The sequence below is a fragment of the Petromyzon marinus genome, chromosome 59, assembly GCF_048934315.1.
Source record: "Petromyzon marinus isolate PM22_M1 ecotype Great Lakes invasive population chromosome 59, UKy_Petmar_22M1.pri1.0, whole genome shotgun sequence".
Lineage (NCBI taxonomy): Eukaryota > Metazoa > Chordata > Hyperoartia > Petromyzontiformes > Petromyzontidae > Petromyzon > Petromyzon marinus.
In genome coordinates, this window is record NC_133725.1 from 7911441 (window position 1) to 7925250 (window position 13810).

Here is a 13810-nt window from a genome sequence, read left to right on the forward strand (position 1 = left end):
TGATGTGTGAGTGAGTCAGTGTATGATGTGTGAGTGAGTCAGTGTATGATGTGTGAGTGAGTCAGTGTATGATGTGTGAGTGAGTCAGTGTATGATGTGTGAGTGAGTCAGTGTATGATGTGTGAGTGAGTCAGTGTAAGATTAGTGAGTGTATCACGGCCTCCTCCACGCCATCACGGCCTCCTCCCCTGCGTACGTTCTTTCTATCAAGACACTTTGACTTGCAGCTCCCTTCGTTGCACGAGCTATAAACTAAAGGCGTGTGTGTGAGAAAGAGAAGCGGAGAAATTCAAAATTTACAAACGCTTGTGTGATATATTTGAAAGAAATCGTCAATACACCACCACCATCATCATCATCCACGAGACGATCATCACTCACGATCGCATGGACAAGAAAGTTTGCCCGCGACGAAATATTGCCAACAGATATTCTGTGGTTCAGCCATCCCTAAAGCACGATTTCGTGAGCCGATGATTGACAGTGATTTTACTACGATTTAGAATGCACGAGACAGCTTAGGGGGCCGTCCATAAATGACGTCACGCGATTTTAGACGATTTTTGACCCCCCCCCCTCGTCACACGACGTCACAAAAAGTCCGACCCCCCCCCTTAAATATGACGTCACAAAGCTCTGCCCCCCCCCCCCAAACCATATTTCCATAAAACATGCTTCAAATCGCTTTAAACTATTGTCATTGTAGTGCGTATTTAATGTGGCACTGCACTCTGATGTTGTAGGATCAAAACATTTTAAAAAAAAAGTCTATTTAATAAAGTAGAACGTGTTGTCTATATTTATTTAAAATTGCGCATTTTGATGTGACGTCACATTTCTCAAACCCCCCCCCCCCCCACCTCGTCACAGATCGTCACAAATGTCTGACCCCCCCCCCCCGCCCCCCCTAGGTGCGTGACGTCATTTATGGACGGCCCCTTAATACAGGTATACGGTACTGCGTTGATCCGAAACTAACGTCAAAAGTTAGGCCACTACCAAATAAGCCTCGGCAAATTTTCCGAAAATATAACCCTCCATCGCCAAACCCCGACCTTAAAGCCAAACATTTGAATCATCAGGGCCGGTGGAGAGGGCAGGAAAATATCGCCGGGTGATTGAAGTGGCCAGACTCCCCCCCCCCCACAAAAAAAAAAACAGTTGCGAATAATCTTCTTTGGTTCTTTCGGTAAAGTCACTTGTGTTGTGGCCGAAACGTCGTGAGAATATTATTGTGTTATTTTATTTTATCAATTTATTATTTTATTCTCATTCTACGTGACTTTACCGAAAGAACCAAAGAAGATGAATCATTGCAGTCACGAAAGCTTTAAATCGAAATTTAGTTGCGAATAATATTGGCTGCGGCAAAAAAAACCCTCACAAAACTACTATCCTCTTTGATACTTTCGGTAAAGTCACGTAGGTATAAAATAAAATGAATCACGACGTTTCGGGCGCAACACAAGCGCCCGTCATCAGCTAGCTGCGAAAGAATGAGTCGTGCTTATTATTTTATACCTACGTGACTTTACCGAAAGAACCAAAGAGTATGGATTCCCCTAGTCACGAAAGCTTCAAATCAACACAAAACTACTGTTCACGCGAACACACGCCTACCGCAAGCCCACTGGCACATACGGCGTTTAAATATATCAACGCTAAGTCACGCCACTTAAACTTGAAGGCGAGGTCGTCGAGACGGAATGAAAGAGCTGTAAGTTTGCGGGCTGCACGCGACCTGTTGTCACCTCGCCGCTCTTGAGAGGGATTCTTGGCGGTGTCGTGACCCTGCCCAATGCCTACCACGCCCACTGACCCCCCGCCGGAGGGAGGAGGCGGGGCCTAAACAGAAAGAGGCGGGGCTCACGCAAAAAAAAGAGGCGGGGTCTGAAAAGGAAAGGCGCAGAGCCTCAAGAGGAAGAGGCGATGGGGGTGTTTAAGGAACGGGGGGAGGGAGTCTAAGGAGTTAAGTATGGTGGGGCCTAGCGAGGAATTGGTAGGGCCTGCAGAGGTTGAACTCTCCTGTTGATTCAAGTTAATATAAGCATAGAATCACGTCCAAGCAGCAGAGCTTGGAGTGCCGCAGATGCGGACAAGGCCAACTGGCCGGTACGGTCGCGCATGTTGCCACTTTTTCACAATAACATGCCAATTTTCACGGTTTGGACGATCATCACGATATCAGGAAGGCACCTTAGCCTCGGGCCACCACGCGGCGAGTAGCTACGGCTCGCATGGAAAGCCCCTCCTGGTACGAAATTGGAAATTCGTCTGGTTCATATCCACGAAAGTATCCGTATGGCAAATCTCCTCCATCCAGTGGCGTAGCGGGGTTGGGCAATGGGCCCCAGCGAAACGAATAAAAAACGGGGAATCACCCCGACGACAACTCTCCGCCTCTCTGTCGCCCACCCACCCGCTGGGCCTCCTCCGGCCTCGCAGAGGAAGAGAGAGCGCGAGAGAGAATGACTCAGAGGCGCGGGAATGAACGACGAGACGAGTGTGAAGGGCAGGAAGGAGCCACCAAGCCACGTGGTCAACCGGTGCCAACAATTATCCAACGTTTGCCCTATATATATCAAGGTGTTATCGGCCAATTGCCGAGTGTTTGCGCATAGGTGAGTGTTTCACGTCTGTATTTGGGAAACACTCTATCCCATATAGACATAACAGATGGCATTATACCTGTCAACCCATATTGTGTACTCCGTATTCTTGTCGAGGGAAATTTAGTTTTCAGGTCCATACGGTATTAAGCTGTTTCAATATAGGTATTTTTTGTCTATTTGTTTGTGTTTCTCCCTTGTGATGGTACTTAGTAGAATGAACGTTGAGATTTATAAGGGCACAGGGTGACCAATAAGGTCTGAATTTGTCTGCAATAAGGTAGGGCACTGATAAAGGATTGACAGGTATGACATGGGAGACCACGTTTTTGCTGTGTCGCCATCTCCTGGCAGAGCCAGGGTACGGCTCCTCTTCGACCCCTACGGGAAGGGTGGTGTCACACATCGCCTGTATGTGCGATGATCCACCAACCCTAGCTGCTGCTGCTGCCTCCACAGCGCCAGATCACTGCAGGTAGCCACGTGCAGCAGCAGCAGCAGCGTAGCCACCGCCACCACCACCGCCCCCGGCTAATATCACAATGTGGGGCTGACTGATTTAGGTAACATCTAAGCAAAGGCTGAAGTCAAGCTACAATAATATTCACAGCAAACCAACGCGTGTAAATTAAACTTCTACGTGCACACACTTAACTTCACAACAACGTCATACATTTTTAACCTTTTTCTTATGACATGTGCTACTTTATGTTGTTAATTGGGTTTCTTTATTCTATGTAAAATATTTATTTTAGATGTAATATCTATATTTCTAATACTTTAATGTGTCCATGCCTCTATGTGGGTCTGTAGATTCCCTATGCAAGTCTGTGTTTACGTAAATATATTTAGGTCTGTGGGTCTGTATGGAAATCTGTGGGTCTCCATTGGAATCTGTGCATCTCTGTGCGAGTGGTTTGTGCGATATGAATTGTCTGCCGATCTCTTCGAAATTTTGCAGTGGCACTGATGAGTGCGCGTCGTCTCACCAGGACCACAACCTTGAAATGAGATGCGAATATTATTTAAGGTTCACCTGGTAGCCCACCACGCACAGGTAGTAAGCCACCACTGCCAACAATTGGCCTAGCTCTCCGGCCCTCGATATATTAACATACCTGTCAACCCATGCGGTTTACCCTGTATTCCTGTACAGGGAAATTGAGTTTTCAGGTCCATACGGCATACGGCCGTTTCAATGCGGGCAGAACTACTTTGTCTGCTTGTGATTCTCCCTTATGATGGGACTTTGTTGGATGAACGTTGAGATTTGTAAGGGCACGGGGTGACCAATCAGGTCTGAATTGGTCTGTAATGAGGTAGGGCACTGATAAGGGGTTGACAGGTATGGATTAAATGAGCATATTTTTGGAGGGAACTGGAGCATGTGAAGGAAACTCACTAAATCCCACACGGAATGGACGGATGACGGCATGCACGTCCGTAACTTATGTACTGGGTGATTAATATGATTTGTCGAGCATTATTGTATCACACAAATTGTATTAAGTATATTGTTGCGGCATTTGACCCAATTCGCATTTTCGCCAACGGTAATGAGAAATTGCTACTGCCGATCACACATTTCTAAAACAAAATATGTCGATGTAAAGTTGGCTTGCTTAGAAAATGTAACGAAACTGAAAGCTTTCCTGTTGTTTAGGTACATGTATTATTTTTCAATGCACATCACAAATGAACACACAAAGGCAATCAGATTTCTGGTTGGGGGGGGGGGCGGGGCTTAACTTGGACACACGTGAGGAGCTGGCAGCCCCTCCCACTTTATTTTTATATAGCCACGGCCCACTCAGCCGCTGGCCACGCCCACAGCTCCGCGTAGCTCCGCCCCACTGCTCAGGTAGCGCCACCCACCGCTCGCATCTTTAACTTAGGTGTGAGGCCAGAAGGTTTTTTTTGTCTTCGGACAAAAATGAAAACTTGGGGCGGGCGGGGGAGGGGATAGTGGTTGGGGGCTGCGATGGCTGGGTCATGTAGCCCGCATGCCCAGCCACCGCATGCTGTAACAGCTTTTGTTCTGCCAGATCGAGGGGGCTAAACGGGCGTGGCACGGGCTAGAGAAGAGATGGAGTGATGTGGTACAGGAGGACGTGGAGCTGAGTGGACTTGCTGATGACTGGTACCAGCGGTGTCAAGATCGGCCTCTGTGGAGGAGGCTCATGAAGGACGCTCCTACTGGGCAGTTGGAGGCAGTCGCCCTCCAACAACAACGGAGGGCGGAGGAGCGATGCTCACAACAACGAGCGGAGCGCCGGGTGGCTAAAGCACAGCAAGTTGGCACAGTAGGGGGCACAGGTGGTGCATCAGCCAGTGATCTCAGTCAGTCGACCCGTGGCACCTGGGTCTGCCCATTGACCTCCTGTCAGCGGGCGTTCGACACTTCACGTGGCCTCAAAGTGCACATAGGCTGGCACAAGCGTCGTGGTGACATCAACGCCATTTAGTGGCGAATGGCGGTTGTTGTTGTTGACAGTGGAAGTGGATAATGTGGCCAGCAACACAGTAGGAACCCTCTTAACGACCAGCCCAATGTGTAGTGTATAGTGTAGTGTATAGTAGTGGAGTATAAAGTGTAGTGTATAGTAGTGTAGTGTATAGTAGTGGAGTATAACGCGTAGTGTATAGTGTAGTGTATAGTAGTGTAGTGTATAGTAGTGTAGTGCCTCCATAGAGCCCAATGTGTTCGCTTACCGACCATTCCCCTGTCAACAACGGGCTGTTGTAGGTACAGTAAATATTAATTAATGCATTTATTAACTTTCGTTATATTTCGTGTTCATAACGTTGTTAGCATATTTACGTTTTATTATCCATTGTTTAAATACGATAAAGTACGTTTTTTTTTGGCGTGAAAAAGGGTTAACTTTCGATTCTATTGGAACGAATTAAGCCTTTCGCGTGTATTTCCTATACTCGCTTAACGACCAAATCGCTTAACAGCCGGTTCCGTGGAACCAATTACCATCGTTAACAGGGGTTCCATTGTTACGCACGAGCAACGCTCGTAACCTGGGTTGTCTCGCCAGCGCCGACAATGACAACGTCACTGCCGTGTGCTCATTTACTCTGAAGTCAAGCGAACCGAGGCGGGAATGACGACTTCGGGTCAAGGGGTCAACCGGACAACCCACGTTGCCGGCATCGTGGCTCAGTACAGGACAAGGCGAGCGTCAGGGCGTGGTTTTTGCGTCTTGTTTCACCCTCCCCCTCTTCCTCGGCTTCCATCTCGGTCACAGCTTGGTGTCGCCTGCGTCCAGGGCGCTTGAATCGCGTTGCGAAAGATCCTGAGCCACGGAGGTCAGAGGGTCGGGCCGGATCACGTAGCTAAAACGAAAGAAAACACAAAATAATTCACCATCGTCATCACGATCCATGGGGCAGATAGCCCACAGGTGGATGTCCCCTTCACATGTCGTCATTTCGTTTCCGCTTTCCTCTCTGCCTTGTGGCAATATGCTCAAGTAGTAGCCACATCCTACTGGCACCAATCTCTTATGTCATCAAGGCATTCTCTGATAGGTCTTCCTCTCTTTCCACAAAAGATTTACAAACTTGTAGCGGCTGGCTTTCCAAGCTTATTTTTGATTAACCTGACGCAGCTTCAGAAGAGAAGCTTCGAATAACCTAACTTTGCTTATGAGAATTATCTAAGTTACCACCAGTGAGTGAGCTAAAGTGATCATTGGTGCATGGTTAAACGCTTGCACACCACGTGACAGTTACATTTCTTTGGCTATGTTGGGTGGCGGAGGGTCTTAACACACAGATTTGGTCGGGTCATTTGAAATTTTGTTAGATCAAATTGGTCAGGCCCAAAACTGTAAAATCGATTCTGAATCTAGACAACAATGCTTCAATTTTCCGCGAAGCTTTTGGGGCGACAACCCGAAACCGCATCCGCGCACACAAGCCATGGCAGCGGCAGATGCAGAGGCTTGACGCACAAATGTAAAATCTTAAAAACTCCCCGGTCAGTGTGCGAAGAGACCACCGCCCTGGGAGAATATTAACGTCGACTCAAGGCCCGATTTAACAAACGAGGAGAAGAAGGAGGGGGGGGGGGGGAGGAGGGATTCATCGCAGCAGCGACACACTCCACTCCGCAACGATCCCGGCTCACTAAACCACCTCGATGTAAGGCAGCAGCCATCGCCCTGCACCAACTTGAGCCGTACGATGATGAGCGAGGCGGCGTGTGGGCGGGTGGGCGGGTGGGCGAACCGAGAGGCGGGAGCCATTCCGCTCCGTGGGCCGCGTCATCAAGCGCGGGCCCCGCGAGGGGTGGGGGGGGCGCGGGGTAGGCGGAACGCCGCCACTCACACGATATCGTTGAGCTCCAGCGGCGTGTCCGGCGGCGGGTTGACGAGCACGTACGACAGCATGTTCTCGTTGTCTCCCATCTCATCTGAAGCGGCTCGTCACCGTCCACATTTGGCCAAGTTGGGACAAAACGGCACCGCAAAATGTACACAGTCAGGGTGAGTGGGCCGAGAGGAGGCCCAGGACCGGCTGAGATAATCACCACCAACATTGGCCCTGGCTGGGGATCAAACGCAGGTCTCCAGGTTCGTAGTTCGGTGCGCTAACCGCTGACGTGCTTCAAATACGAGTAGAGCGATGCACTTCAATGTTCTTTGACTGCAGTTCACTCAACACGAGCGTGCCGCGAGTAGTTTTATCACTGCAACATTTGTTTGTATGTTGAACTTCTTTCGCACCATATGTAGCCGACTGTGCTACAAATCGGAGGTGCAGGCGAAGAACAACAAAACCGAACACAAAAAGCAGTTTGTCAAATCTTTAGTATTATAAAAATGAATAGCTCCATTGGCTTCCTAATATCAGGAGGAGGAGGAGGAGCGTTCCAGATGGCCTAAAAAGCGCATCTGAAAACGCGTGACGCAGTGACCGTCCCTGGCTACAATCGCACAACGCGCGTGCGGTCAGAAAACCGACGACACACGCATCCGCCACCCCTAAAGCGTATCTGTAAATAATACCGATTTTGGCGAAAAACGGCGCTCGTTCAAAAACCGGACGGACATTTAATCGCGAAACTAACCACAGAGATTCCATTTGTGCGGCGCCTGCCGCCCCCCCCCCCCCGCCTCCACGCCCACCCCTACCGTATCCCTGCGTGGGCAGGCCCAGGTGGCGCATACGCCCACGCACCAGCTCGCCCAGCTCCTGCCTCTCCGAGCGCCGGAACAGCGCCATGCGCTGCCAGTTGATGCAGTCGGCGGCACGGCGAGACGGCCCCGGCCTGCCGCCGGCGCCGCCGCCGCCTCCTCCTCCTCCGCCGCCGCCGCCGCCGCCGGCGCCGCCGCCGCCGCCGCCGCCTCCGCCGCCTCCGCCGCCTCCGCCGCCTCCGCCGCCCCCGAGGCTGGAGACGCTGACGCGCGGGCTGCAGCGCGTCAAGCGGCGGGCCCACTGCAGGCTCTTGCGGCGCAGCAGCGGCACGTCGGAGGGGGGCTCGGAGACCGGCGAGCGGGGCAGCGAGCGCTCGCACGGCAGGGTCGGCACTGGGAAGCTGAACCGGCGGCAGCCGCCGCCGCCGCCGCCGCCGCCGAGATGGAGCAGCGAATCCTGAGGGTGGTCTCCGCCGCCGCCCCTCTCGAACGTGTCGTAGCCGCCCATGGACGCCCGGGACTGCGGGAAGATGGGCAGTGGGTGAGCGGGGAAGAGGGCAGCCGTGGTGGGGGGAGAATGCGGGGTGTAGACGCGGAGCGATGGGTGGTGGTGGGAGATACGGGGGTGGGGGGGGAGGAGGGGGGTAGACGCAGAGTGATGGGAGGTGGCGGGAGACGTGGGGAGGGGGGGTAGACGCGGAGCGATGGGTGGTGGCGGGAGACGTGGGGGGTTGACGCGGGGAGATTTGGGGGTAGATGAGCAGAGATGGAGACACGGGGAGACGTGGCTGTGATCGGACGCGAAAGAAGACGCGGAGGGAGGCAGGGGAGAAACGAGGAGACGTGGCGTTGATGGGAAGCGGAGGGAGACGTGGCGAGACGAGGGGGTAATGGGGACATGGCGACATGGATGTGGATGGACGTGGGGCAATTCTCTCTCCAGCCAATCAACCGCTGGGGCGTGCGGACTACCTGACCCAGCCAATGCGGCCTCGCAAGCTGGAGGACCTCCCTGCCGATCTTTCAAAGATCTGTGAGCTCTTCACACAATCCAGCCTGATTACAGCCAGGATGGATCGTAGGCAGCCAGCCTGAAGAGAGATGCACTTCAATGTTCAGCCAGCACACGCTCTATGTGTTTCATCATGTCAAGACTGACATTGAAAATAGTCTGTGGAATGTTTAAGTCTGTGCAGCAAAACAACACGCATTTCCCATTGTGTGTTGATATGTCTTATTTCTGTTAATAATTGGCTGTAAAAATGTATATATATTTTCTTTGTTATTTTACTCCAAAGTCATCCCAATTCAACTGGCAGTGTCATGTGATCACGAACTCCTGTAGAGCAGTGCAACCCTTCGTTGGAGAAAATGGCCCACGGAAGCGGATATCACAGAACTACCTACGAGATTCCTTCCTCTTCAAGTGACGCTCTGGTCCACACAGACCGGCCCAAGGAAGCGGATATCAGAGGGCTACCTCTGAAATCCCTTCGTTCAAGTGACGCTCTGGTCCACACACACCGCACCAGGTACTTATTTGAGGCTGAGTCGACCTCGGCGTGGCTCAGGACTGGTGCAGATAACCGTCACTGGTAGTGGCTGTGACCGGGAATCGAACCGTGTTCGCCGGGTTCGCAGCAACAATGGGCCACTCGCTACACTACCGCGCCCCACACGCTCACTCTGCACAACAGGGGCAGAACGCACAAACTCCACACGGAGAGAGGCGCCTTGGCCTCGGGAATCGAACCCAGGATTCGAACCCAGGGTCCCTGTTGCTGCGAGGCGTGAGCGTCACCGCCGCGCGCCGCCTGGCTTAGACGCTTCGTCGATTCACGCGACAGCCTCGCCCGGACCGACCGTTGAAAGGGCGGGGGCATAGGTAAGAAGGGAGATCACTTACGTTTGACTTAATCATCATCTGGGACTGCGAAATAAAAACAACAACAACAACAACAACAAATCACGAACGTCGACAGGACGTCAACAGTCTGCGAGATGGTAGCAGCAGCAGCAGCAGCCTGTGGGAGCCTCGTCGACTCCATGGGAGTCATTCTCTTGGTCTGAATCGTAAATTCGTTTTGCTTTGGGTATGATCGTCCGCAGCAGGTCTCACGCCGAATGTTTTACGACAGCCCTCCCAGGACCCGACGGAGCCGATCGAATCAAGTTGTCACGTACTCGGCATCATCACCATCCTCGTCGTCGTAGAACTGATCTTTGTGTCTAGTTTGTTGTCCTTCGCCCGTACCTCCGATAAGCACGGTTGGCTAAGGTACGGTGCGAAAGAAGTTCAACATACGGTACATACATCGTCACTTTCACCATCGTTATACTCTTCAATATTCATCATCACCACCACCACCGTCACCATCGTCACCATCAACATCGTACTGATTCATCACCACCATCACCATTGCCACCATCATCATCATCATCACCATCATCACCATCAACATCGGCCTGATTCGTCATCACCACCATCACCATTGCCACCACCATCATCATCATCATCATCGTCACCATCAATACCATCAACATTGTCGTGATTCATCATCACCACCACCATCATCACCATCACCAACATCGTCCTGATTCATCACCACCACCACCATCATCATCATCGTCGTCGTCACCATCATCATCACCATGAACATCGTCCTGATTAATGACAACCATCACCGTCGCCACCGTCGCCACCATCACAGTCATCGACATCGTCGCCATCGTGGTCATCATGGTGGTGGTGGCCAGCATCACGGGTGCACCTGCCTCGGCCATGGGGAAGTCGTGCGACTCGGTGCGGAAGATGCCGATGGGGATCTCTCCCGAGGAGGAGCACAGCTTCTGGTAGAGCCGCCCGTACGTGCGGATCCACAGGTCGCCCTCCGTCACGCGCACCTGACAACAGATGCCACCTCCCTCGGCTCGTGCGTGGTAGCGAGCGAGTGTGTGTGAGAGCGAGCGTGCGTGAGAGAGAGTGAGTGCGTGAGAGAGAGAGAGCGTGCATGAGAGAGAGCGAGCGTGAGAGAGAGCGAGCGTGAGAGCGAGCGAGTGTGCGTGAGAGAGAGAGCGAGTGTGCGTGAGAGCGAGTGTGTGAGAGAGAGCGAGTGTGCGTGCGTGAGAGAGCGAGTGTGCGTGAGAGAGAGTGTGCGTGAGAGAGCGAGTGTGCGTGAGAGAGAGCGCGTGTGCGTGCGTGAGAGAGCGAGTGTGCGTGAGAGAGAGTGTGCGTGAGAGAGAGAGTGTGCGTGAGAGAGCGAGTGTGCGTGAGAGAGAGTGTGCGTGAGAGAGAGAGTGTGCGTGAGAGAGAGCGAGTGTGCGTGCGTGAGAGAGAGTGTGCGTGAGAGCGAGCGCGTGCGTGAGAGTGAGTGAGTGAGCGTACGTGAGAACGAGTGAGTGCACGTGCGTGAGCGAGCGAGCGTCCGAGCGAGCGAACGAGCGTGCGTGGGCCGCCGTTCCTGCCGAACCCTGGCGGCGGAAATTCCACATTCCCACGGCGTGGGGGTCACTGCGGTCGACGTTTTTTCTTGCTCCTTGCGGCATGAATGACGGCGAACGGTACGCAACAAAGTCTGCCGATGTGGAAATAACGGAAGTAATAATAATCTGCAGATCTTTCTCAATCCGCTGCTGGGTCATGCGTTTGTTTATTTTGTTGTTGATGGGGAAGAAATCAATAGGAGCCCGACGTGAGGACGCGATGCCGTAGGGGTCGATACGTACGGCGCAGAGATAGCCAGATCCGGGGGTGGTGTCCAGGCCCAACAGCAGCCTCATGATTGGGATCATGAAGTCCTTCACGTACGACTGTGACAAACAAACAGGGTCGCGGTCGAGAAGTCACAGTGCCGCCGCCACTACTGGCACCAGCGCCACCATCACCACCACCGTTACCACCCATCAGCACCGCCACCACCACCACCGTTACCACCCATCAGCACCGCCACCACCATCGCCACCACCGCCGCCGGCACCGTCACCACCACCATCAACCGTCACTACCACCATCAACCGTCACTACCACCACCGTCATCACCACAGTCACCACAACCACCACCGCCACCACCAATGATGAGGATAATGAGAGGAGGAAGAGAGGGACAAGAGAGAAGGGGCGAGCAGCAGCAGTTAGCTGCACGGAGCGGCCAGTGTCTGTTTTCAGAGTGGGCGGTGGCTGGGGGGTTGAGTGGAGGGGTTCAGAGTTGGTGGGGCGGCGGGGGCGGGGGGGGGGACGCACAGCAGTCACGTGGTGTACGGGAGGCTCGAGCCGGTTTCGAAAGGGAGGGAGATTATCGCGAAATGAAAGGGTACGTAATTCATTTTTTTTCTGTTTTATTTTTCAGAAAGGTCGTCCGCGATGGGTCACCTGGTAGAGCAGCGTGTCCAGCATGCTGACGCTGAACACGCGGCCCGCCGCGAACGGGAGACGGAACATGTAGGGCAGGTTCGAGCCCTTCTCGCGCTCTTGCTGGGAAAAGCGAACGGGAAGAGAACACGCGCAGAATAATGGTCGGCATCGGTGGTGGGTCTCAGCAATGGTTGGGCCAACGTCGGGCCAACGTCGGGCTCACGTTGGGCTAACGTTGGTCCGACGTTGCGCCAACGTTGGTTTAACGTCGGGCTACGTCGGGACAACGTTGGGCTAAACTTGGCCCAACGTCGGGCTCACATTGGGCTAACGTCGGGCCAACGTTGGGCTCACGTTTGGGCTCACGTTGGCCCAATGTTGCTAAGCGTTAAGCAACGCTTAGCAACAGAGTAGGGGCCCAAATAGCTGCAAGGGGCTCGGGATTCTTGAAAAAATGTAATACAAGTGAAACAAATACCGTCACCACCACCACTACCATCACCAACCACATCGACCTCCACCACCATCATCATCACCTCCACCGCCGCCACCATCACCACCGCCACCACCACCTCCGTCACCACCACTACCATCACCGCCGCCACCGCCAGCAGCGCCCACCTTCTCCAGCTTGGCGAGGGCCAGCGAGTAGCTGTCCTTGGCGCGGAACTGCATGAAGCGCATGTTCGCCGGGTGTGTGAGCTCGGTGATGATGTTCAGCCCCGGGAAGAGCCTGCAGTGAACAGGGAAACAACACCACTCCATTGGGGCCACCACTCTCACGGTTCTCCATTGGGGCCACCACTCTCACGGTTCTCCATTGAGGCCACCAGTCTCACGGTTCTCTATTGGGGCCACCACTCTCACGGTTCTCCATTGGGGCCACCACTTTCACGGTTCTCCATTGGGACCACCAGTCTCACGGTTCTCCATTGGGGCCACCACTTTCACGGTTCTCCATTGGGGCCACCACTCTCACGGTTCTTCATTGAGGCCACCAGTCTCACGGTTCTCTATTGGGGCCACCACTCTCACGGTTCTCCATTGGGGCCACCACTTTCACGGTTCTCCATTGGGACCACCAGTCTCACGGTTCTCTATTGGGGCCACCACTCTCACGGTTCTCCATTGAGGCCACCACTCTCACGGTTCTCCATTGGGGCCACCACTCTCACGGTTCTCCATTGGGGCCACCACTTTCACGGTTCTCTATTGGGGCCACCACTCTCACGGTTCTCTATTGGGGCCACCACTCTCACGGTTCTCTATTGGGGCCACCACTCTCACGGTTCTCTATTGGGGCCACCAGTCTCACGGTTCTCTATTTGGGCCACCAGTCTCACGGTTCTCCATTGGGGCCACCACTCTCACGGTTCTCTATTGGGGCCACCAGTCTCATGGTTCTCTATTGGGGCCACCACTCCCACGGTTCTCTATTGGGGCCACCAGTCTCACGGTTCTCTATTGGGGCCACCAGTCTCACGGTTCTCTATTGGGGCCACCACTCCCACGGTTCTCCATTGGGGCCACCACTCTCACGGTTCTCTATTGGGGCCACCAGTCTCACGGTTCTCTATTGGGGCCACCAGTCTCACGGTTCTCTATTGGGGCCACCACTCCCACGGTTCTCTATTGGGGCCACCACTCTCACGGTTCTCTATTGGGGCCACCAGTCTCATGGTTCTCTATTGGGGCCACCA

At 53.5% G+C, this 13810-nt stretch overlaps 1 protein-coding gene across 1 annotated transcript in view; it reads right to left on the reverse strand.

Moving 5' to 3' along the window:
* Nucleotides 1–295: 295 nt before the first annotated feature.
* LOC116955313 (potassium channel subfamily T member 1-like) overlaps nt 296–13810 on the reverse strand; it is a 71291-nt gene continuing 57776 nt past the window's right edge. Inside the window, exons 23-30 of the mRNA XM_076053064.1 lie at nt 12732–12843; nt 12129–12230; nt 11486–11569; nt 10535–10663; nt 9666–9689; nt 7757–8279; nt 6951–7035; nt 296–5954 (exon numbers count right to left, since the gene is read on the reverse strand). Of these exons, the coding sequence (XP_075909179.1) occupies nt 5861–5954; nt 6951–7035; nt 7757–8279; nt 9666–9689; nt 10535–10663; nt 11486–11569; nt 12129–12230; nt 12732–12843 (1153 nt within the window). The 3' untranslated portion in view covers nt 296–5860. The remainder of the gene's footprint in view (nt 5955–6950; nt 7036–7756; nt 8280–9665; nt 9690–10534; nt 10664–11485; nt 11570–12128; nt 12231–12731; nt 12844–13810) is intronic.